General features: G+C 58.7%; 1 protein-coding gene across 9 annotated transcripts in view; it reads left to right on the plus strand.

The window, feature by feature from the left end:
- SEMA4D (semaphorin 4D) overlaps positions 1-22,565 on the plus strand; it is a 120,678-nt gene that overhangs the window by 80,949 nt on the left and 17,164 nt on the right. For 8 of the 9 annotated variants that reach the window (XM_058566042.1, XM_058566048.1, XM_058566047.1 and 5 more), the window contains 11 exons: positions 900-998; positions 1,756-1,849; positions 2,514-2,627; positions 3,352-3,503; positions 4,504-4,679; positions 4,768-4,924; positions 5,971-6,193; positions 7,287-7,402; positions 13,279-13,451; positions 13,558-13,601; positions 14,434-16,680. In XM_058566042.1, coding sequence (XP_058422025.1) covers positions 900-998; positions 1,756-1,849; positions 2,514-2,627; positions 3,352-3,503; positions 4,504-4,679; positions 4,768-4,924; positions 5,971-6,193; positions 7,287-7,402; positions 13,279-13,451; positions 13,558-13,601; positions 14,434-15,359 — 2,274 coding nt within the window. In that variant the 3' untranslated portion in view covers positions 15,360-16,680. Of the gene's footprint in view, positions 1-899; positions 999-1,755; positions 1,850-2,513; positions 2,628-3,351; positions 3,504-4,503; positions 4,680-4,767; positions 4,925-5,970; positions 6,194-7,286; positions 7,403-13,278; positions 13,452-13,557; positions 13,602-14,433; positions 16,681-22,565 lie in introns of those variants that run through there. The other variant, XR_009223498.1, reaches the window with a different exon arrangement.

Genomic DNA, 22,565 nt, shown 5'->3' on the forward strand with positions numbered 1-22,565 from the left:
GTCTCAGAGCTAAATCAGACCGCACACTCGCCCGGCCCGCATGGAGCCCGCACAGCGAACAGGGGGCCCTCTCACTGCTTGTGGTGGGGTGGGGAGGTGCATGACTTTCAGCCAGTTTAAAAACAGTCACAGCAAAAAAACCTCTCCTGCGCGGAGATAATTTCAGATGATAGCACATATGATCCAAGTACATTTCAGTCTGAAATAGTGATCGGGTTCATACGTGGCGTCTGGTTTTCCTGTGGGGCCTTTCTGACGCAGAGCCAGGCCGGAGCCCCTCATTAGTCAGCCTCTCCCGCAGGCAGGGCCGGTCAGAAACCCCACTCCCGAGAAGCGCTGTTTCCAGGTCTGTGCGTTGGGGCGTGGAGGGGGCGCCCAGAGAAGAGGGAGGCAGAGGGCTTCTGCTCAGTGTGTGCCTCCGCGGTCTGGCAGCACAGTGAGTGGTGTGCGTTAGTAAGAGTGAAGACGTCTTTTCTGTGGTCCAGTAGGATTTGAGGTCAGCTGTCATTGCTGTCTTGGCCAGCACGTCTTTGCTGAGTATAAACGAGCGACTGAAATGACATCGTTTGGCATGTGACCGCTGGCCTGAGGACACTGCAGAGACGAAAGCACTCAGGCTGGCTGCAGACTGGAGTTTGTCCAGGCGGAGCTGGGTCTCAGCGAGCCTGCTCCCGCTGTCCCTGGCAGGGCAGAGCCAGGGTGTGGAGATGGAGCCCCAGAGCCCGGAGATGGGCGGTGGGCAGTGAATGTAGCCGGGGGCTGGGGTCCTGAGCTGTGACGACCTGGTCGCATGTGCTCTGCTGGTCTCTGCTCTGAGTGAGCGGCATGGACAGTTTGCAGCACGGAGGGCATCCGTCGGGAGCTGGATGGTGCTGATCCGTGCGTTTCTCTCCTTGTAGACAGAATGCCTCAACTACATCCGGGTGCTGCAGCCACTCAGCGCCACCACCCTCTATGTGTGCGGGACCAACGCGTTCCAGCCGACCTGTGACCACCTGGTAAGGCCACGGCACCTCCCTGGTCGGTGGTTAGAGCAGAGTGGGGCTCCAGGCAGCGTCCAGTGGTCTCCACTCTGCAAAACGTAGGATTTTCTAACTGCCAGCTGTGTGGGCATGGGGCAGCTCGTGGCTCCTTGGAGCCCTGGTGTCCGGTCTGTAAGCCGCTATGACCGAGGGTGTGGCTGCGATGCCGAGCTGGCAGCGGGGCCCCCTTCTGAAGTGCGTTGTTGACAGACAGAAGCACTTGTATGCCATGATCCAGCATCTGCCCTCTCCTCGTCATGCGGGCGGGCAGCCTGGCGGGGACACGGGTCCTGCCAGGTGGGAAAGTCAGGACTTCTGCTGACTTGTGTGTTCTTGGTTCACGTATGTTGTGGGCTGAATGTTGCTGTCCCCCCAAATCCATATGTTGAGGCCCTCATCCCCACCCAAGTGACGGTATTTGGAGATGGGGCCTGTGAGGAGGCAGTCAAGTTACATGAGGTCATAAGTGTGGGATCCTGACCTGCCGCCTCCATCTCACGGATGAGCAGACTGAGGCTCAGGGTCTTGAGTAGCCCTCAAGGGTGTCAGAGCAGGGGTACTCTCCGAGGTGCCCACGTCCAGACCTGGGACTCGCGGGGCTGTTTGCATGGGCGCTCTTCCCTCCATCCCCCTGGAACAGCGAGTCTGTAAGATTAAACAGTACGGCAGAGATGCATTATTACTACCGAAAATCGGACATCTGATGATACTCTTTCTTTCCATTCAATTGTAGAACTTAACATCCTTTACATTTCTGGGGAAGAATGAAGATGGCAAAGGAAGATGTCCCTTTGACCCGGCACAAAGCTACACGTCCGTCATGGTCGGTGAGTCCAGGCCTCAGGCCTCCTCCACTGGCGCCGCTCTGCTGTCAGGCTGTCCTCAATGCAGGACGCCCGGTCCCTCGTCCCTCCAGTGGTCTCCTGCTCCATTCCCACGTTCACTGTCCTCACACCAGGTGTGCGGCCTGTCCAGAGCTCCTCTGGTAGGAGCTGTTGAGTGCATTGTTCACAGGATGACCAGCCACCATCACAGTCCACAGGTGGATTTGTGGGAAGCGATTATTTTATATCCGTCATTGGTGCAAACCATCTAGGTTATTCTGTCACGTGGAGTCGATGCTCCTGTTTGGGGGAGTTTGTGCCCGAGCCACAGGCTGCCCTGGAATGGTCTCTCGCACCAAGGCGATCGGCCCTGTGCCCCGTGTGCGCCCACTGTCACGTTTCTTATTTTCCCAGATGTGGGAATTGCCTGTTTGCGTTAGTTATTGCCCCTAACTCTCATAAATACGGCTGACCGTGGAGCCTAAAATATCCGTGTCAGAGAAGCGACACGGAAGACTCAGGAAGCAGGCTGCACCCGGGAGCAGGGCGGTGGTCTTCCACTTGCGGGAGGGGCGCGTGTTAGGTTGTAAGGGAAGTGTGGGGCTGGGCGTCTGTCCCCAGCATGGGCGCTGATTCCCTTTTCCTCGGTCCCCACGGGCCGCTGAAGATGGAGAGCTCTATTCCGGGACGTCCTACAACTTCCTGGGGAGTGAGCCGATCATCTCCCGAAGTTCCTCTCACAGCCCTCTGAGAACGGAGTATGCCATCCCTTGGCTTAACGGTAAGAAGCAGACGGGTCATCCAGGGCGGGTTTCTCCTCGGAGTCACCTCCCGGCCGGTAGAGCCCCCTTGTATCTCTCCTCTTGCTGGCTCCATCTGAGCCTCACGTGGGGTCGTCTGCGGCTCCTGTCAGCCCCGGTGCCGTGGGGGCGGCTCTGGAAGTGGCCTGGGCGCCCCCGCCAGCGTCCAGGATGGTGAGAGAGTGCTGTGTTAAGGCTGCCTTTACCCCTCCCTGAAAACGGATCCGGGAGGATTTCGTGCAGTGAGAATGTGATGGTCAGCGGTGAACTCAGGCGGGTCAGATGGGTGTGTGATGTTGTACCGTCACCTCCGGACAACGTGTCCACGTTGGACTCGCGGTGCAGGTGGCTCGTGGCTGCTCATGAGGGGCTCTTCTTGTGGGTGCTGGTCAGTGGGCCCTGGACTCTAGGAGGCAGGTGATCTGGGAGAGTGCAAATGCGTATCTTCCAGGGGCTCTCCGGGTCTGGTGGGATCTGTCTCTCTGGGGCCCGCAGGCTGCCCGCCAGTTCTCGGGGTGGACCGGGTGGGTGTGCTTCAGAACCACCATCTCAGGCACCTCCTTAGGCCAAGGAGGCGAGATGGGCACTGTCATCCCTCCTGGAGCCTGGAGCTGGGGCGTAGCATGCACACCCTCCCTGGTCCTTGCAGGGAGGTGCCCGGGCCCCTCTCCTCGTGCGGGGGTAACCAGGATCTCCTCCCTGCAGAGCCCAGCTTCGTCTTCTCTGACGTGATCCGAGAGAGCCCAGATGGCGCCGACGCCGGGGATGACAGGGTCTACTTCTTCTTCACGGAGGTGTCTGTGGAGTACGAGTTTGTCCTCAAGTTGATGATCCCCCGGGTGGCGAGGGTGTGCAAGGTGAGGCGTGCCCCCAGTTTCTCTTGGTCCCGGCTGTGGCGACAGCACGTCCGGAGGGTCAGTCACTTCACCCAGGCTCCATGAGTCTCTGCAACGTCAATTCACCTACCGCTTTATTCTTTCTGCCGCATCCGTCAGTGTGGATGGGGCCGTGGGTGTGTGGCCCTGCTCCTCCTCGGGTGGCCTGGAGGGCTCCCTGGAGGCAGGGAGCGTTGGCGCCGGTGTGTGATGGATGGTTGTCTTTAGACACACTTCCCTCCAACCTCCCCCGGGTATAGAAAGTTAATTTTTGTTGACTGTGTTAACCAAATTCTGTTGGAATTGGGATTTCATCATTCCAACATAAAAATGGGGTGGGGGGCATTTTCATTGTGTCCAAAATAAATAAGGACGCTTCCATTTTATATTCCTCTGCATCCAGACGTCCGAGTTTCAACATTTCTCTCCAGACCAAGTCATGTGGGGTGTGTGTTACTGTTGTCTCCTGGTGGTGATCTCACTAAGAGGCGTTTATGGAGAAGCTGGCAGGTCCTGAGCACTTGAGCAGATGACTCGGGGCAGGAAGGGAGACCTGATCTCCCACGAGGAGCGTCCTGGGGGAGACCAGACCTACATGCATCGCCTGGGACAGATGAGGAGCCGAGGCCTCCGGCCCCTGCCTCCCAGGTCCTTCACGGACTGACTTCAGAGATGCGCTCGGCCAGAGGGCCGAAGTGTGCAAGCGTGCGAGGGGCCCGTCTGCGGCCGTGAGATGAGTGTGCGCAGAATCCCGCAGCTGTTCTGGCCGCAGTTGGCCAGCTTCGTCGAGAGGGTGTTTTGGTGTGGTTGGTGGTCCAGGCTGTGGAAGGGTGCTGCGGCCACGGCTGGTCTGCAGCTGCGGCCTCTTGAGCCTGGGCCTCGTTCCGTTCAGGCCGGGCCGTTCTGGGCCTAGGCCCTTGTTTACCGCCTGCTCACGGGGTGCTCTGCCCTCCTCCTACCGCGCACGTCTTTGGTGTTTCAGGGGGACCAGGGCGGCCTGAGGACCTTGCAAAAGAAGTGGACGTCCTTCCTGAAGGCCGGGCTGATCTGCTCCCAGCCAGACAGCAACCTCGTCTTCAACGTGCTGCAGGATGTCTTCGTCCTCAGGGCCCCGGGCCTGAAGGAGCCTGTGTTCTACGGGGTCTTCACCCCGCAGCTGTGAGTGCCGGGCGGGCGGCAGGTGGCAGGCCACATTTCTTCCCCACGGCCGCCCTCCAGGGCAATCACGTCGCCCCCTCCTCCCCAGGAACAACGTGGGGCTGTCGGCCGTGTGCGCCTACAACCTGTCCACGGCCGAGGCGGTCTTCTCCCACGGGAAGTACATGCAGAGCACCACAGTGGAACAGTCCCACACCAAGTGGGTGCGCTACAACGGGGCCGTGCCCACACCGAGGCCCGGGGCGGTGAGTGGGGCCCGGGCTGCGCGGGGACCAGAGCGCAAAACACGGCAGGTTTGGTGACAGCCACGCCAAGCCTGCTGTGCCATGCCGGGGCTGGGGCTGTCTCCTTGGGGGACGGGAATCCCCCGGGGCTGGGGAGGGCACTGGGCACACTCCTTGTCCTGTGTTCTCACTGGCGTGTTGTGTAACGGCTGTTGCGATATTCTTCCCCGACAAGAAGGGTGGTCTGGCTGGCACGGGGGTTTTGTAGAATTAACATTGCATAATGGAGTAAAGTCTGTTTCATTTTCTGTTTCCTGCGGAGAAATGATTTCTTGGTAAAGAGAGGAGTTATACTCTCCACTCATTAATAGGAGTCACATTTTTTTCTCCTAAAGATAGTGACTTTTATGTAGAAGTTAGTGTGGTTTCTAGGGCGATTTGGCTGCGTCCATTCATTGTGTGGCTGGTATGTCGGGCCGTGTCTGTGGCCGACGAGTGGAGCTGTGACCCAGGAGAGTGGGCTGGTGCCCGGAGCTCACCCCAGGCCTGTCTCCCCTCCCTGGGCTACTCCTCTGCTGACACTGGTCATCATTCCTTCTGTGCATGTTATTAAGTAAAACATGTTCACTTGGGGTCACGGATTTTGGGTTACACACGGCAGGAGCTAGGAAGGGAAAACAATCCTTCAGGCCCCTGCCCTTTATGCTGTTTAGAACTGGACTGTTAGCGATTTTACCAGTCTTCTCCTGGCAGAGCTTTCGAATGTAAGTGTTTATTTTTTAACTTCAAAAGCTTGGTACTCTTTTTCACTTATAAATAGATTATTTCACTGACTGTGGTCATGAAACACAATTATGTCTTGTGGATAAAAAAACAGTTGCACTTCTTACATGCTTTATGACTGTCTTCAGATTCTTGGGGAGGGTCGCCTTGGCTTTTCCCCTTTTTCGAGAAATCCACTATTGGTCCCCAAGTTTCGCACCTCACAGAGGCCCTGACACCCGTGTGGAGCGTGTGCGCTGTCCACGTGGGTGCGTGCGCGTTAACAGGCGGGTCTGCTCTCTCAGTGCATCAACCATGAAGCCAGGGCGGCCAACTTCACCAGTTCCCTCAGTCTGCCCGACAAGACCCTGCAGTTCGCCAAGGACCACCCCCTGATGGACGACCCCGTGACCCCCACAGACAACAGGCCCAAGCTGGTCCAAAGCGGCGTGAACTACACGCAGATCGTGGTGGACAGGACGCAGGCCCTGGACGGGGCCACGTACGATGTCATGTTTGTCGGCACAGGTGGGTAGGAACGCCGGGAAATGTGCTCATCTTTGCTGTGTGGAGCCAGCGTCTCCCCTGTGCCCCCGCGGTTTGTCCGAGTGTGGAAGGCTCTCTGAAAAGTCCCCATACCTGGGCGGCTTCAGATCTCTGTGACCATCAGCGCACTGGGGCACTGGTTAGAATGCAGGTCCTGGCCCAGATCTGGAAATTCAGGTCTGGCGGGTCTGGGCTGGTGCAGAGGGAGCCCGCGTGGTGCCCTGTGGGCCGGTGAGAGCCGCAGACGGCACATCCACCTGCCTGCGTGAGCAGCCAGAGTCCAGGCCTGTCCTGACCCGCCAAGGTAGGCTTGCCTTTCCCGGTAGCTGTGTGCTGGGACATAGGCGCTTCTGGAGTGGGGACGGTGGCCAGACGCATCAGCAGCCGGCCGGGCGCTGAGGTCGGCCCCAGGTGCTTTCCAGCCGTGCCTCTGAGCAAGGTGGAGGGCCCTGCCCTCACCTGCCTGGGGCCCTTTGCGGGACGGCACCCCCGCAGGGCCGGCGGAACCCAGGAACCCCCTCTCATTTGATCCCATGCCTCCATGTTTCCTGCGCTGAGGAGGGGTCTTACTTAGAGTCCATGATGGAACGTTAGGGCATTTTTCATAAAAAAATGTGAATGCCCCACGCCTCGTTTCCGATTGTTTGTTTTCCCAGTGGCTTTCCTTTTTTCATTTCTTTTCTTTTTTTTTTTGGTGAGGAAGATCGGCCCTGAGCTAACATCCGCCAATCCTCCTCTTTTTGCTGAGGAAGACTGGCCCTGGGCTAACATCCGTGCCCATCTTCCTCCACTTTATATGGGACGCCGCCACAGCATGGCCTGACAAGCGCTGCGTCGGTGCACGCCCGGGATCCGAACTGGCAAACCCCGGGTCGCCGCAGCTGAGCATGTGCACTTAACCGCCTGTGCCACCGGGCCGGCCCTCCTTTTTCATTTCTGATGCACAAACGTCGTCTAAGTCTCTTGTCGAGGGCACGAGTTGAGAGGAGGGAGAATGGCTGCTTGCCGCCGTGGCCGACAGTCCACGCCGTCCCCTCCTGCGGGCGCGTCGCTGACCTCTGCTCTGATCTTGCAGACGGGGGCGCCTTGCACAAAGCCGTCAGCCTCAAGAGCGGCGTCCACATCATTGAGGAGACGCAGCTCTTCCCTGACTTCAAGCCGGTCCAGACTCTGCTGCTGTCATCCAAGAAGGTAGAGTGCCCCGGGCGGGTGGCCTTGCGTCTCGGGACCCCGGGGCTGGGCCAGGTGTGAGCCAGGCAGGCCTTTCATCTGTCTGACCCAGCCGAGTGACCTTGGGGTTCTCACAGAAGGCCGTCTGTGAGCCACGGGGTTTGCGGGAGGGACGGCAACTGGGGAGACGTAACTGTCTCTGAAAGGTCGCACAACCTCCCTGAGTTGTCAGGGCCAACATACGAGGCCGTGGGGTGCGCTGGGGCCTGCGGAAGCACTCCTCGTGCCCTGAACCCGGCGAGGCTGAGGCCCGTCAGTGGTTCTGTGCTGTTGGTGCAGCTCACGCCTCCTCCGAGTAACGATGCATCATTGTGTCTGTGACGCTCCCTCCCCTCTGAGGGGGCTTCCTCCTGCCCCCGAGTCGGCAGACGTCCCCCATAAAGGGCCCCGAGTGTGGCCCTGAGGCCCTGAGGGCCATCCGGTGGGTTTCTGCCTTCGCAGTGTGAGCGTGGCCGTGGACGGTCCGGGAACCAGTGAGCCTGGCTGTGTCTCAGCAAAGTCTTGTTTATGGACATTGAGCTTTGCTGTTCATGTAATTTTCACATGTCACAAAATATTATTCTTTTGGCTTTTGTCCAAACGTTAAAAAATGTGAATCGCATCATCAGTTGGGCTGTGTAGACACACCAGGGGGCTGGAGTTGGCCCGCGGGCTGCAGGCCATCCCCTGCCGTACGTCCACGGTAGTCTTGGGAAATGTGCCGCCTGATTGATAGCGGAGGTGGAGCAGCCAAGAGCAGAGCGCGGGCTGGACACGGGGCGGCCTGGTCCAAATCCTGGCTCCATGGCACATGACTGGCCAGGCCAGTCGTGCCTCAGTTTCCCCAGCTGTACAGTGGGGCATGGACCCTGGGAGGGTCCCGGCCCAGCCCTGTGACTGGCAAGGCTCTCACTGCTCCCTGTGGGATCCCCCGGCGGGGCCTTGTGTGTGCCCCACACTGTGACCCCTGAGCTCACAGGCACTGGGGTGTTGGCTGTGCTGGGGGCAGCGCCAGAAATCAGAGTGTGGCTGTGTGTCACGATCCCCCCACCCGCAGGCCCGCCCATCGCTCAGCCTCTCCCACCTGCACCCCATTTGTAAGGCCCTGATCGAGGGCCCTAGGCCTGGCTGTCACCTGCTCTGTGAGGTGTCACTCTGTTGCTTGGAATTTCCGGATTGACTCACGACACTCGTGAGCCTTCGCTCCAGCTTCACACTGGAAGGACGTTGTCCCCACGGCTGCTCAGAGCCTCCTCCCTGTGCTGGTCCTGCTGGGGCCTCCACCCAGCTTGTGGGGCCCAGGCAGGCCCCCTCCTTCCTCGGCCCGGGCAGTGGGCAGCAGGAATGCCCCTGTCGGACGTTGCTGTGCCCCAGAGCCAGGCGGGAAGGAGCCGGCCTCTCAGTCGGGCGGGTGTTTGCAGATGTCACCCGTGGGGCTTCCGTCCTCCCCCTTCGTCCTAAGCTGAAGGAGTGAGATCCGGTTTTCACAGTTGTGTTACGCGGGTAGCTGCTCTCTCAGCTACTGCATTGAGCGTTTTCCCCTCCAGTTCTAGAAAGGAAGGAAGAGGAAGTAGCCCGGGCGAGGCCTTGGTGCGCTCATCTCCAGGACATAAAGGGGCGGAGATTGAGGGGTGGGTGCTTTTAACCACCCCGGGGGCCCACCCAGCGTTGCTGTTGAGAGAAGGACACCCAGAGGCCCCCGGCCCGCCGCCACATGGGTCGGTGCTTCAGCCGGGCTGGGGCAGGCACGCCCGAGGCCTCGTCCAGTACTCGTCCAAACAGAGGTCGGGCCCCGGTGCGGACACGCGGTGGGAACATGGCTCTGCTCTGCCACACGGCGTCGTTCAGGGGCCCAGGCTGGCCCGCCTTCTTGAGCCCAGGGCTTCCAGGGCATGTGGGCACTACCCCCGTAGGCGGGAGGGAGCGGGCAGGATGGCCTGCGGGAGGTGGTTACCAGTCAGTCCTGTGCTCACCTGTCTGCGGCCAGGACTTGGTCACACGGCCACGTCTGGGGGCTGGCCATGCAGGGAGCCTGGTGCCGAGGGGGGCGCTTTGTCCCCACAGAAGCCCCCACTGTTCTGGCGCGCCGCTCTGTTGTCTGGAGCAGGCAGGAGTGTCGTCTGGAGCGGGCACGCCATGGGGCTGGGCTCAAGGTGGGTCGGGAACGCTGTCGTGCTGCCCCCCCATGCTCCCCACCAACAAGGTCTTCTGTGGCCCTCGTTGTAGAAGGCTGGCGAGCGGCCCCCGCAGGGCCATGGGAGCAGAGAAGGGGCCAGCACACAGCTGCCCCGTCCCTACAGCCAGAGAGCGTGCCATCCCTCAACACTGCCTCCTCTCCCCTGATGACAAGGACAGTTGGTTTGCTTTTTTATTGTGGTGAATTTGTCGTTAGTGCTGCCAAGTCGATTCTGACTCCTAGCCCCCCTAGGAGTGCTGTGTGGTGGACAGCACGTGGACAGCAGAGTGGACCCTGCTGGTCTTTCAGCGGCATCCTCTCCTCTTCCGGCGCTGTATCAGACAGTGCTCCACTGCTGTTCACGGGGTTTTCACGGCCAGTTTTTCCGGAAGTGAGTGGGCAGGTCCTTCTTCCTAGTCTGTCTTAGTCTGGAAGCTCTGCTGAAACCCGTGTACCGTGGGTGACTCTGCCGGTGTTTGAAATCCCAGTGGCGCAGCTTTCAGCATCACAGTGTGACAGCTGACAGAGGGGTGGTGTGGTTCCCTGACCCAGAAATGAACCCGGGCCTCGACAGTGAGAGCACCAGATGTTAACCGCTAGACCACCAGATTGTGGTAAATACACACCACGTAAAATTTACCATTTTAATCGTTTTTAAGTGTGCAGCTCTGTGGCATTAAGTACATTCAAATTGTTGTGCAACCATCACCACCTTCCAGCTCCAGAACTTTCTCATCTTCCCAAACTGAAACTCTGTCCTCACTAAACACTAACTCTCCATCCCCTTCCCCTAGCCCTTGGTACCCACCATTCTACTTTCTATCTCTATGACTTTGACTACTCTAGGGACCTCATATAAGAGGAATCACAGAGTCTTGGTCCTTTTGTGACTGGCTTATTTCATTTAGCATGATGACCTCAAGGTTCATCCATGTTGTATCATGTGTCAGATTTTCTTCCTTTTCAGGGCTAAATAATATTCCATTGCACGTCTATAGTGCATTTTGTGTGCCCATTCACCTATCAGTGGTCACTTGAGTTGCTTCTTCCACTAGGCTGTTGTGAATAGTGCTACCGGGAACATGGGTGTGCAAATGTCCCTTCAAGTCCTGCTCTCAGTTCTTGGGGAGTACATGGCAGATGTGCTTTGTGTGGTCGTCTTGAGCCCACGGTGCAGGCTGTGTGTGGTTTTCACAGGGACACTCTTTGATGGTGAGACCAGCCCGCCTGGCACAGGAGAGCAAACCAGTCGCTTCAGCAGCTCCTTCAGCTCTGGCCACATCCGCCAGTCACCCACCACGGGCTGGACACGGCCCGAGTTGGACAGAGACCAAGACGTAACAGGGTGTGCGAGGGCACAATCCTGAGAGGGGTGGAGACTGGTGAGGGCCTGGGCACATGCCTCTCAGCAAACCTCGGGAATGCCAGGTGGCCCCCTGGTTAGGTGGTTTTTTCTTTGCCTCTTTGAAACATTTTATCTGAAATCATGTCAGATTTCCGGGAGACGCGGGATGGTGGTGCAGGGAGTCCCGCGGGCCCTGCGCCCGGCGCCTGTCTATGCTGAGGGGCTCCGTGGGCCCAGCGCCCTCATCAGCCTCCGAGGTTGGATGCCCCATGTCCCACGATGTCCTTTTTGGCTCCAAGGCCCCACGAGGGTCTAGTCTCCTCCGTCTGCTGTGGTCTGGACGGCCCCGTCTGTCCTTGCCTTGGTGGCCATGACACTTTGCAGAGGACTGGTTGGGGGTTTGTGGAATCCCCTCGGTTTGGGCGTGTCTGGAGTTTTCTCGTGCACAGACTGGGGCTGAGGGCTCTGGGGAGACGACCTTGGAGGGCCCGTCTCACTGACGTGGATCTACGAGACTCTCCGAGTCATTTGCCTTCTTTCTGCACATGGTCCCCACACCCTGGGGTCAGTAGTCCGGCCCCCGGGGGGGCAGGGGGTTAAGCCCGCTCCTGGAGGGAGAAGAGTTGAGGGGTTTGGGGCATGTGTTCAGACCCCACAGCGGCTGACGCTTGTCTGTGGGGAGCCCTCAGGCGCAGTCACCCGGGGTCCGCTCCCCCACTGACGTGCACGTCCGCGGGCCCGTGCCCTGTCTCAGTGTGCTGTTCTGTCTCCGTCCCCGCCACGTTCGTTAATGAGAATCAATGAGGCGCGGTCACTTCTGCTTCTCATGCGCTCAGCCCAGCCCTGTGAGGAGTGAGAGCCGGGGGCTGCGCGGCCTGAGGGGCGGGGACGAGGGAGCCCGCTGGGCCTGCACCCACGCCGCCCTCCCCGGCGAGGTGTCGGGCGGGGCTCTCTGGGCAGTGTCTGAATCCTGGTCTGCTCTGCGTGAGTGTCCCCGCCCTTGCCAGGGTCCTTCTGTGGCCCCGCTGGCCCTTTGAAGTGGCCCACTCGGCCTTTCGCCCCAGGACAGTTTCCCTCACCTCTGGGAGCCACGTGGTCCCCGACTGTGACCTGGGACAGCATCCTCTTCCTTCTTATGAATGTGGCGGGCGCGTGGCCTCATCTGTTCAGGTCTCTACCGACGTAGACGGGCCGGCCCTGGTTCTCTTTGCCACTTGCTGTCCCAGTTTGAATCCGCCACGGAGGGGGACTTCCCTTTCTCTTGGCTGTGCTCACACACGGTGGGTCTGTGACCTGTGACCTTCAGTGGATCACAGGCCTGGAGATCTGTGGGGACACTGGGGACTGAGCTCCAGCCAGACTCTGAGGTTAATCCAGGACGTGTCCTCTGAGGATGAAGGCCGTGTGTCCTCTGAGTCTAGAATACTAAGTCCTGTGTAAACTTGGGAATCTCTGGGTGTTAGCAGAGAGGTCTTTCTAGGATGTTGAGGTGAGATGGGGGCTTCTGGGCAGAGAAAGTGAGCGCCAAGCGCCTGAATTGCTTGCAGGCCTGGCGTCTGCCGTGTGCACCGGGGGGGGGACTTCTGTGGGGAGACCCCATCCCACTCAGTTAGTAAAGCAGTCGTCCAGCCCCGACTGCCGTGTGCCGGGCTCTCTGCCAACAGAACTAGCCGAGGGTGGAGACGCCCGAGCCCGGTGTGCCAGAGCTCCAGGAGCCTGCTTTGCTCTCTGCTTCTGAGTGTGGCTCGGGTTCCCGTCTGCGTCTTCGTCCCTTGTAGGTGTGGACAGGTGATGAGCAAATGCTCCTTACCTCTCTGACTCCTGTTATGAACGTTCTGTTCCCTCTCCACCCACTTCCCTCGGGGCCCGTGCTGGATTCACACACTGACACAGGCTGTCTGCACCCCACTGCTCATGTCTGCCAGGCATGGGATTGGGTTCAGAGGTGGTGCCTTTTGGCCTCTGGCCAGGAGGGCTGCTGGGAGTGTCAGGCTAGTGGTCTCCCTCCACGAGGAGGGGGTCTGAACAGCTCTACCCCCAAAGGTGGTGCAGAGAAGCGCACCCAGATGGCAGGTGCAGGGGAGGGCGGACGACAGACTGAGGCCCGGGTACTCCGAGTTAGCATGCCAATTCTGCTTGGAAACCACGCACGGCCTGTGTTGTCACGATGCTGTGATTCAAGTTGTCGTGGGTCTGATGCAGCCTCACTCCGGTCCTGACCGAGGGAGGCTTTTCCTTCTCCAGGACGCACGGGACGATGCTTCATCCTCTCTCCCCAGAAGAGGAGAAGCAGCCCCTGGCACCCCGTGCCCACCCTCCTCTGTCTCACACCCACAGGGCAGGAGGTTTGTCTATGCTGGCTCCAGCTCGGGCGTGGTGCAGGCGCCCCTGGCCTTCTGCGGACAGCACGGCACCTGCGTGGACTGCGTGCTCGCCCGGGACCCCTACTGCGCCTGGAGCCCGGCCGCCTCTGCCTGCGTGGCCCTGCACCAGACCAATGGCCCCAGGAGGTACCGGCCGGGGGGACGCGCCGCATGGGGGGCCCCGCCCACCCCCCAGCAAAGAGCGCGTGAAGAGCGAGTGCATGTGTGTGATTGGTGCCTGCTTGTCTTGCAGGGGTCTGATTCAGGAGATGAGTGGAGACGCGTCCACCTGCCCCGGTGAGTTGCTCCGTCTCGCCAGTTCCCTTCACGGCCAGGTCTCGTGATCATTTCACCATGCTTCAGTGTTGTGGCATTTTGCACATTTTGTTTTTCTTTCTCTACTCGGCACAGAGGTCAAGTATCTCGTGGCAGACCCCGGGATGTTTCTCTGTCCCTTTTGTTGCAGAAAAGGATGTTTGAAGCCACATAGAGTGTATTTCTTTCCTGGAAAGCATCCCCTATCCCAAACTATGACGTCTGCTCTTGAGATGCCTGTCTCCTCTGCTTAGCTCGGGGCTCGTTAAACAAAGCCTAAACCTCTGTGAACGGGCGGGATCAGTCCCCGTTCCCCTCGGGTGACCCCCCCGCCTGCCAGGAGGTCAGGCATGTCCCCGCGGAAGGCCCTAGGCTGCTGCCCTGCCATCCCTCACCCGACAGCTGTCATCAGTTAAGACGAGTTTAGGAGGAGGGCACAGAAAGGCTAACCTGCCGGGTCGCTGTCGGCAGAAGCGTGCGGTGTCTCCCCCAGAGTGTCGCTCCTGGCACGGGCAGCTGGCCACTGCTCAGCCTCCCCGGCCTGGCGGGTTTTCTCCCAGGAAGCCAGGCTGCGCAATGGGATTTCTGCTGCTCAGAGTTGCCTCTGATTTCTTTATCCCGTGGGCTGCCATCCGGGGCTCCTCGTTGCTTTCAGGTCACGCATGTCTTTATTTCCTTAGTTGTTCTGGAAGATTCCATATTGCTGCAGTGGGTGAAACTCTTGTGTCCTCTTGTGCGTATTAACCTATCTTTGAAAGGAGGTAAGTAGCAGGCAGGGTTGTTGATGCTGTGCACATTTATTTTAATGTTCCAGATAAAATTAAAGAACATTACCAGCACCATTTTTTCAAGCATGGCGACACAGCCGAACTCAAGTGCTCCCAGAAGTCCAACCTGGCGCGGGTGGTGTGGAAATTCCAGAACGGTGCGCTCAAGGCCGAGAGCCCCAAGTACAGCCTAGGGGGCAGGAAGAATCTGTTCATCTTCAACCTGTCGGCAGGAGACAGTGGGGTGTACCAGTGCCTGTCGGAGGAGAGGGTCAGAAACAAGACCGTCTTGCAGGTGGTGGCCAAGCACGTCCTGGAGGTCAGGGTGGTCCCTCGGACCCCACTGCCCTCCACCTTGCCGGCCGCCCGGACAGAGGGTGGTGGCGTCACCCCCAGAGTGTCAGCAGGGCCCACCCAAGGCTTGTCTCCCCAGACCCCGGCTGTGCGGGTCACCACGCCCAGGGCCGTCACCCCACCCTCCAGCCCCACGCCCGCCAGCACGTCCCGTGAACCAAAGATCGTCATCGACGCGGTCCCCGGGGTCCACACAGAGAAGACGATGTATCTCAAGTCTGGCGACAACCGTGTCCTCATGTTTCTCTTCGTCGTCTTCTTCGTCCTCTGCCTCTGCCTCGTCTCCTACAACTGCTACAAGGGCTACCTGCCCAGCCAGTGCCTGAAGTTCCGCTCAGCCGTGCTGCTCGCCAAGAAGCAGCCCGTGGCCGACTTCTCCGACTGTGAGCCGAGCGTGAAGGAGACGCTGGTGGAGCAGGGCAGCTTCTCGCAGCAGAACGGGGGGCAGCCCAAGCCAGCCCTGGACACTGGCTACGAGACCGAGCAGGACACCATGGCTAGCAGGGTGCCCACCGACCGGGAGGACTCGCAGAGGATCGACGACCTCCCGGTCCGGGACCGGCCATTTGACGTCAAGTGTGAGCTCAAGTTCGCTGACTCGGACGCGGACGGGGACTGAGGTCCGCTCACGGGGAGGTCTTGTGTGTCGCCGTGCAGTAGCCTCGTCCAGTGCTGCGTAGGTAGCCCGTCGTCAGCCACCCACGTCTTCTGTGTCTTTCTTCTTGGGTCGAGCTTGTGACTTGGTTCTCTTTGTCCTTTCGGAAAACGGCAAGCATCGTGTTGGCGTCGCTCGGTGGGTCGGAGCGCCTGGAGCTGGCGGCGGTGGGGAAGGTGGCGGCCGGCCCTGGCCCGGGAACAGCTGTCCCTGCGCGCCCCCCCCCCAGCAGTCACTGAGAGATAATTTAATTCCAGATTGGAAATGACGTTTTCATTTATCAGATTGGTAACTTATTGCCTGTTGTCCAGATTGGCACAGACCTTTCCTTCCACAGAATTACTTTTTAGGATTTTGCTTTAATTGTATTGGTGCGTCAGGCCATTTGTTCTTTAAATTACTAAAGCAGATGTTTTAATATTTAGAAGATGTACATCTTCTAGGTTTTGTTGTATGTTAGGTTAAGATATGGCTTACGTTGCTTGAGATTCTCAGGGATAAACTTACTTTTGCTAAATGCATTCTTTCTGCTTTTAGAAATGTGGACAAAACCATCTCTTGAGCACACTTAGTTTTTTTTTTAATTTTGTTCCTTGAGGGAAGCATCGTTTTCAGAGAGATTTTCTTTCTGTACTTTTTTCTGTTGCTTTGACTCTTTTGAAGAGGAGAAGGCAGTGGAGGACTGTCCCACGACACGGGGTTTAGAGCGAGGGACTGTGGCACCGGCCCAGAGCTGAGGGGATGAGCGTCTTACAACCCGATGCCCATGGCTGCTGGTCGAGACCTCTTGTCCGGACAGGCGAACGTTCGCCAAGACTCGCTGGTCGTCCGAACGTCTCTTGTTTCCCTTTGCTTCCATCCTGCACCCACCACAGCCTGGACATCCTCCTTGGCCTGACAGCTCTCCACAACCGGAAGAGAACTGGGCGGCGGTGGACGGATGGCCCTGTGGCCAGCACAGCCCCACGAACACTGCCGTTGTGGACCTGCTGGGCCTGGTGCCGTCCCAGGGCGCAAATGGGCGGTCCGGTCCACTGTGGCTGATCTCGCACTCCACCTCCCCTCTCCAGATGCCCACAAGAGGAGACTTTTTTCCGTGGCAAAGAGCAATAAACTCTGGATTTTTGTGTGCCTATGTGGACAGTCTCGTCTTCCAGCATGATAGGATTCAAATGCTTTGGTGTAAACATTTGTGTTTTATAAGATTTACTTTGTTTTTATTTTTCTACTTTGAATTGTATACATTTGGAAAGTAACCGAATAAACGAGAAGCTTATATCCTTAATGTGTGCACGTAATTTACTGAGCTTACGTGGGCTCCCTCCCTCCACAGAGTGCTGATGGGCGAGGGGCCACCTCTCCTGCCCCTCCACACACGGCCCGGGCAGGGAGCCACCTCTCTTGCCCCACCACACACACGGCCCAGGCCGGGGGTCCGTGTCTCCTGCCCCACCACACACATGGCCTGGGCGGGGGGCCACCTCTCCTGCCCCACCACACACACGGCCCGGGCCGGGGTCCGCGTCTCCTGCCACTCCACACACGGCCTGGGCGAGGGGCCACCTCTCCTGCCCCACCACACACACGGCCCGGGCCGGGGTCCGCGTCTCCTGCCCCTCCACACACGGCCCGGGCGGGGCCAGGACGGCGCTGGGCCCCTCTCTTCTGTGCTTTGTCTCCTGTCTCTGCATGCGGTGTGTTCCTGACGACTCCTGCCTCAGAGCCTCTTTCTTTTCTGTCCTCTGTCTCACAGCCTCATCTCCTATGCCCCTCCCTCCTCCGGGGTCCTCCTCCCTGTCCTGTCTGGGCCCTGACTCATCTTCCTCTCCCCGAAGCCCCTGGCCGGCCTCGGGCTCCGGGCCTGACCGCCGCCCGAGGGTCACCTTGCTGCCGCCCTTCCTCAGCGACCAGGCCCAGCACGTGCATGCCCTGGGGACCTTCCACCTCTTCTGCCAGGCCACAGGTGAGTGGGGCACCTGCCCAGGTGGGGGACTGGGGGTGGGGCCTCCTCCTCGAGCACCACCTTCCTGGCTGCGCCCGTCAGAAGTTTAGTCTCCTTTCCTACGGACACTGGGGGCTAACCAACTTGTTCTGCAAATAGCCAAATGTGAGCTGTTTGAGGCTTTGTGGCCATGGGTGGTCTCTGTCGCAACTTCTCAACTCTGCCTTCGGAGCTGAAAGCTGCCAACGCGGGCCTGGCTGTGTGCCCACCACACTTTATTTTCAAACCCCGGGGTGGGCCGGACTTGGCGCAGAGGCTACGGCTCGCCAGTCACTGGCGTATCCTAACTTCAATGTCTGCGAACCATTGAGGGGTGCTGTGTGTAGCATTTGGAGATTTGAAAAATTAACTTCGAGCCTCCAGAATGGGGGCAAATCTCTTGCTTTGTGATGTTTAAACCCCAAAAAGATTGAGTCTAGTGCACCCCCTGGACCTGGGAGGTGTTGGCCCCGTGTCGGATCACACTGGGATGGGACGGAGCCAAAGCCACGTTTGCAGTGCGCCTGGGCTGCAGGTGGCTCCTTGGCCAGCGTGTTTCCCTGGGGACAGCCACCCCGGAACCCGCGTCAGCCTCCCAGGCCCGTCCTGCGGTGGCCTCCCAGGCACACATGGAGCCTCCTTGTCACTGGGAGGGCAGGACGCTCAGTGCTGGGTCACGCAACCTGGCAACGGTCCTGGGGCCCCTTGCTGGTGCTCCAGGAGGGCCTTGTGGCCAGGAGTCCACGTGGCTGGGATCTGTATGCTCTTAAATGTGAGCTGCTCAGGCGTGTGTGACCTGTTCGCTGGGTGTGTGCATGTGCACACGCGTTCGTGCACACGGCCCCTGGGATTGGGAGAGGATGAAGACTGGTGCCTGGGAAAACGATCTCGCGGCTGGATCAGAACAGAAACCACTCTGGGTATTTCAGACACGGGAGTTTAGTGCAGGGCTTCAGTTCCCAAGATGACGGGAGGTCTGGGGACAAGGGGCGGTACGCTTCCCCAAAACATAGTAACCACGGGAAGCCACTGCTGGCCACAGGCAGAAGCAGGGTATACTTAGAGCCGTCCTTGCCTCCCGAGTGGCCACGAGCCTTCACGTGGCCTTGGGACCCGAAGCCTCCCCGCGTGGGCCACGCTGCCTGTGCTGCTGCTGCGGCTGCTGAGGGCCTTCAAGAAGCTGAGAGTCGTTTCTTCCTCCCGACTTCCATCTCCTGCCAGCACCTCCCTGGCAGGACCGAAGGACCAGGAACTCAGCCGTGGTCTGGCAGCCCCAGCGGGAGAAGTGGCTTGAGGAGCTGGGAGCACAAGAGCCCAAGCACCGGAGCCTGGAGAGCGCTGGGGAGCAGTGTCCCCCAGAGCTCAGGGCGGATGGAACAGAGAGAAACTGAGGCCCGGACCCCTGCCCCCTCCTCGTGTGTGCACTGTGTTCTCCAGAATTGTTTGTCCATCCAGGACCTTCCCTTGTTCCACTGAGGCCGCAGCCTGAGGCTCTGAGGCCTCCCGGGAAGGACTGGCCTTTCCAGGGAGCCCGAGGCGTCCTGTCCCACCAGGAGGAAGGGCCGCTGAGGGCCGTGTCACAAGGCCACCCAGAGGGCCCGGGCGGGCTGAATGCCTCACACCACACCCAGGCACAGACCCATGCTCAAACCAAACACCACATAAATGACGCCACACTGCACACACACACAAACCAAACACCACATAAATCACACCACACTGCACACGCCACACACACACAAACCAAACACCACATAAATCACACCACACTGCACACACACACCCCCATAAACCACACCACACACATACACATATGCAACACACACACACCACAACACACACTACACATACCACACCATACCTCACATACACATGCCCCTCACACACACACCCCACACACACAACACACACCATACACCACACACACATACCAGACACACACGCAGACCCACACCCAAACCAAACACCACATAAATCACACCACACTGCACACACCACACACACCTATAAACCACACCACACACATACATAACACACCATACACACATACAGACCCACACTCAAACCAAACACCACATAAATCACACCACACATACCACACTGCACAGACCACACACACCCTCCCATAAACCACACCACATACATACACAATATACAACACACACACCACACTACATACATATACAACACACACCACACACAACATGACTACACAGACCATATACACTGTCACACACCGCAAACACACACACATAACCCACACACCACATACCATGTGTCACACACAGATGCCCGTATACACATTCCACAAACCACACCCCACACAGGCACCATACAGTCACACACCACACACACACACCCCTAGCTGGGGCCTCCTGCGCCTCCTGGAGGTGGGCGTGGTGTGCTGGGTCCTCCAGGGAGATCCCACGGGCATCGGGGGTGAGAAGAGCGGGCCCTGGAGACTGCTGGGGCAGGAGGGCCTCATCCCCGGGGGGGGGGCAGGGCCGTGCAGCCTCCTGCCACCCCGAAGGCTGCTCCCACGCCACCCTCTCAGCAAAAGCAGGAGGTGGCCACAGGGGCCCACTGATGGTGAAGACCCCCCTCAGCCAAGCGGGTTCACGTCCACACCCAGGAAACCCGCGGTTCCTAGAGGCAGCCTGCCCTGGCGGACGGGGCGGCCCGAGCATGTCCCTTCAGAACTGAATGCCAAGTTTCTTTTTCAGCCGGGGCTCTGCAGACGTGTTGGTTCCTGCTCTGTGGCTGCAGGTGCCTCCCTTTCCAGGGTACTCCGGTGCCGTCCCCCTGGGCTTGGGCAGTGGGTCCCCGTAGAGCGGGGCTATGAGGCCGTGTCACAGTGCCTCAGGTTCAGGCAGACCAAGGCCAGGCCAGCTTCTTATGGCGGGCATGGCCTCGGAGCTCAGTGACTCTGGGTCTCCTCGGCTCACTGTCTCCTCTCTGTCTCCTCATCTTCCCAGTGGAGTGTGTGCGTGTGCATTCCGGTGTGTATGTGCATGCACATGCATGCGTGTTTCTTTTGGGTGCAAAGCACACTGCCCATTGGGTTTTGTGGCCACGCCTCCATCCATAGGACCTGGGGCCTGGGCGTGGGGAGGCAGAATTCCAGACTTGGGCGTGGTTCTCCCAACTGCTGACTGTCTTCCATTCTGGAGGGAGATATGTGACTTCTGGAGGGTTAGGAAAATGCTTACAAGCAGAGGAAAGAGGTCTTGAGCTGGCGAAGTTATGTAAGCGTGTGGTCTGGTTGTGTTTCACTTTTCTGAAATAATGAATCCATGCTCCTCGTGGCAAAATTAGTACAGTCCAGATGAGCAAAGGGAGCATCCCCCTGCCGCACTTGAGCACACCGAGCTTTACGCTGGCGTAGAGAAATACGCACGTGTGGACAGTAGCCCTTGATGATGATGTGTCTGTGCACAAGCACATGCAGATCGTGCATTTGCACATGCAGGTATACGCACGGAAATAGATCTGTATAATTTTTTACCAGAAGTGGAGTCTTTCTCTACCCTGTGGGCCCTGCCCCCAGCCCTGACGTGACTGTCTTTCTATGTCAAAGTTGGAGCCGTGTCATTTTTAAAACTAAGAATGGATTCTCTATACTTTAGGTAACGTGGATATTCAGGTTTTGGGTGGCCTTTTATGTTTTAACTGCGACGTTAGAAATCAGAGCCCTTTGAGCCACAGCGGTCGGGGAGGGGCGGCGGGGTGCAGAAGGCGGCCTAGGGCTCAGAGGGTCCTGGGCTCGGAGCTCCCACAGTGACCATGGGTGCAGGTGTGCATTTCCGGGCTCCTGAGAGGCCAAGGCCGAGCTGTGGGGGCAGCTGATCCTCGGATCCATCACTGTGCTGGAGTCTCGATCTGAGTGTCTGACGAGGCAGTTTTCCAGAAGCTGTCTTTCTTTTCTGTTCATGATAATCCACGTGCCTTTACAACAGAGCAGTCCTGTCCCTTGGTTTCTCCAGGTCTCCCTGTATGCAGGAGTGTCATATGCACAGGGAATTCCAGGGCCCCCCATGAAGCTGGGCGCCATGCAGGTGCCTCCTGCACCTCCCACCATGTGGTCTGTAAAGCACCTTTTGCCTCATAAGGTTACAGAGATTAGGACCTGGATATTAGGGGTCATATTTCAGCTGACCACAGGGCCCCAGCAGCTTTGTGACAGGCTTGGGACACCCTGAGGAGGAAAGCTGATGAAGTTGGTGCAGTGGCGACCCAAGAGAGCCCCTTTCCTTCCCACCCGGGTCCTCTTGATTTCTGTGCAGTGTCAGACCCTGGGCCGTGCAGGGAAACGCCCCGTCCTGGGGATCAGGCGTGAGCATCCTTGGTGCATGCAGCTTCTGGGTGCTCAGAAAACAGCTCCCTGAGGCATGCACCCAGGAACCCAGTAGCTGGCAGGAAGACCCTGGACGTGAGCATGGGAGGTGGGCCAGCCCCATGGCAACTGGCTCTGGGGTCAGAGTAGACCACATGCACCAGGATGTCTGGAGGAAGGCTTGCCTGCATGGAGCTGCACAGATGGCAATGGGGGCACCCGTCAGGGATGTGGCCCGAGCACTTGGGGTGGATCCCATCATATTCCTCTCCCACTCCGGGCTCTCAGGCCCCCACCCCTAGGATGGGTTGGTCTCCCTCGGTGAGAGGCTATTGCTCCAAGGGGCTCTGGTTTTGTCACAAAGTAGAGTCAGCTCTGCACCAGTGTGTCCCCCAAGATGGTGTGGGGCGGGTTGGGGGCAGGATGGAGCCAACAGCCCCTGCACCGCCTCGACCCAGAGCTGGGTGCTGGAACCCGAGGCTGTAGGAGCCTTCCCAGGGCCCAGAGCACCTTCCCGGTTGGCGACCGCTCAGCCGCTGCGGGGACGCAGTCGACTCCTGCCAGCCCAGGGGCGGCTGGGAGGATGGCCGGCACGCCGACCTTCCCAAGCAGGCCTTGTGGGGTGGATGTGTTCGGCTTGCTGCCCAGGTCCCCACTGGTGTCACAGTGAGGTGGCCCTGTGGACCAGTTTTAATTCTCCCTTTCCTTCTCTCTTTAATCTCTTCTGCATTCAGAATGAGTTGGATAGTTTTAAAAAGAATAAATGGAACGTAAGTACTTCTTTAACATTTTTAATGTTTTACTACAGTTAAATACACATTTAAAGCACATTTAATGGTGCTTAAGAATGTCCTCA

The sequence above is a fragment of the Diceros bicornis genome, chromosome 22, assembly GCF_020826845.1.
Source record: "Diceros bicornis minor isolate mBicDic1 chromosome 22, mDicBic1.mat.cur, whole genome shotgun sequence".
NCBI classification, from domain to species: domain Eukaryota; kingdom Metazoa; phylum Chordata; class Mammalia; order Perissodactyla; family Rhinocerotidae; genus Diceros; species Diceros bicornis.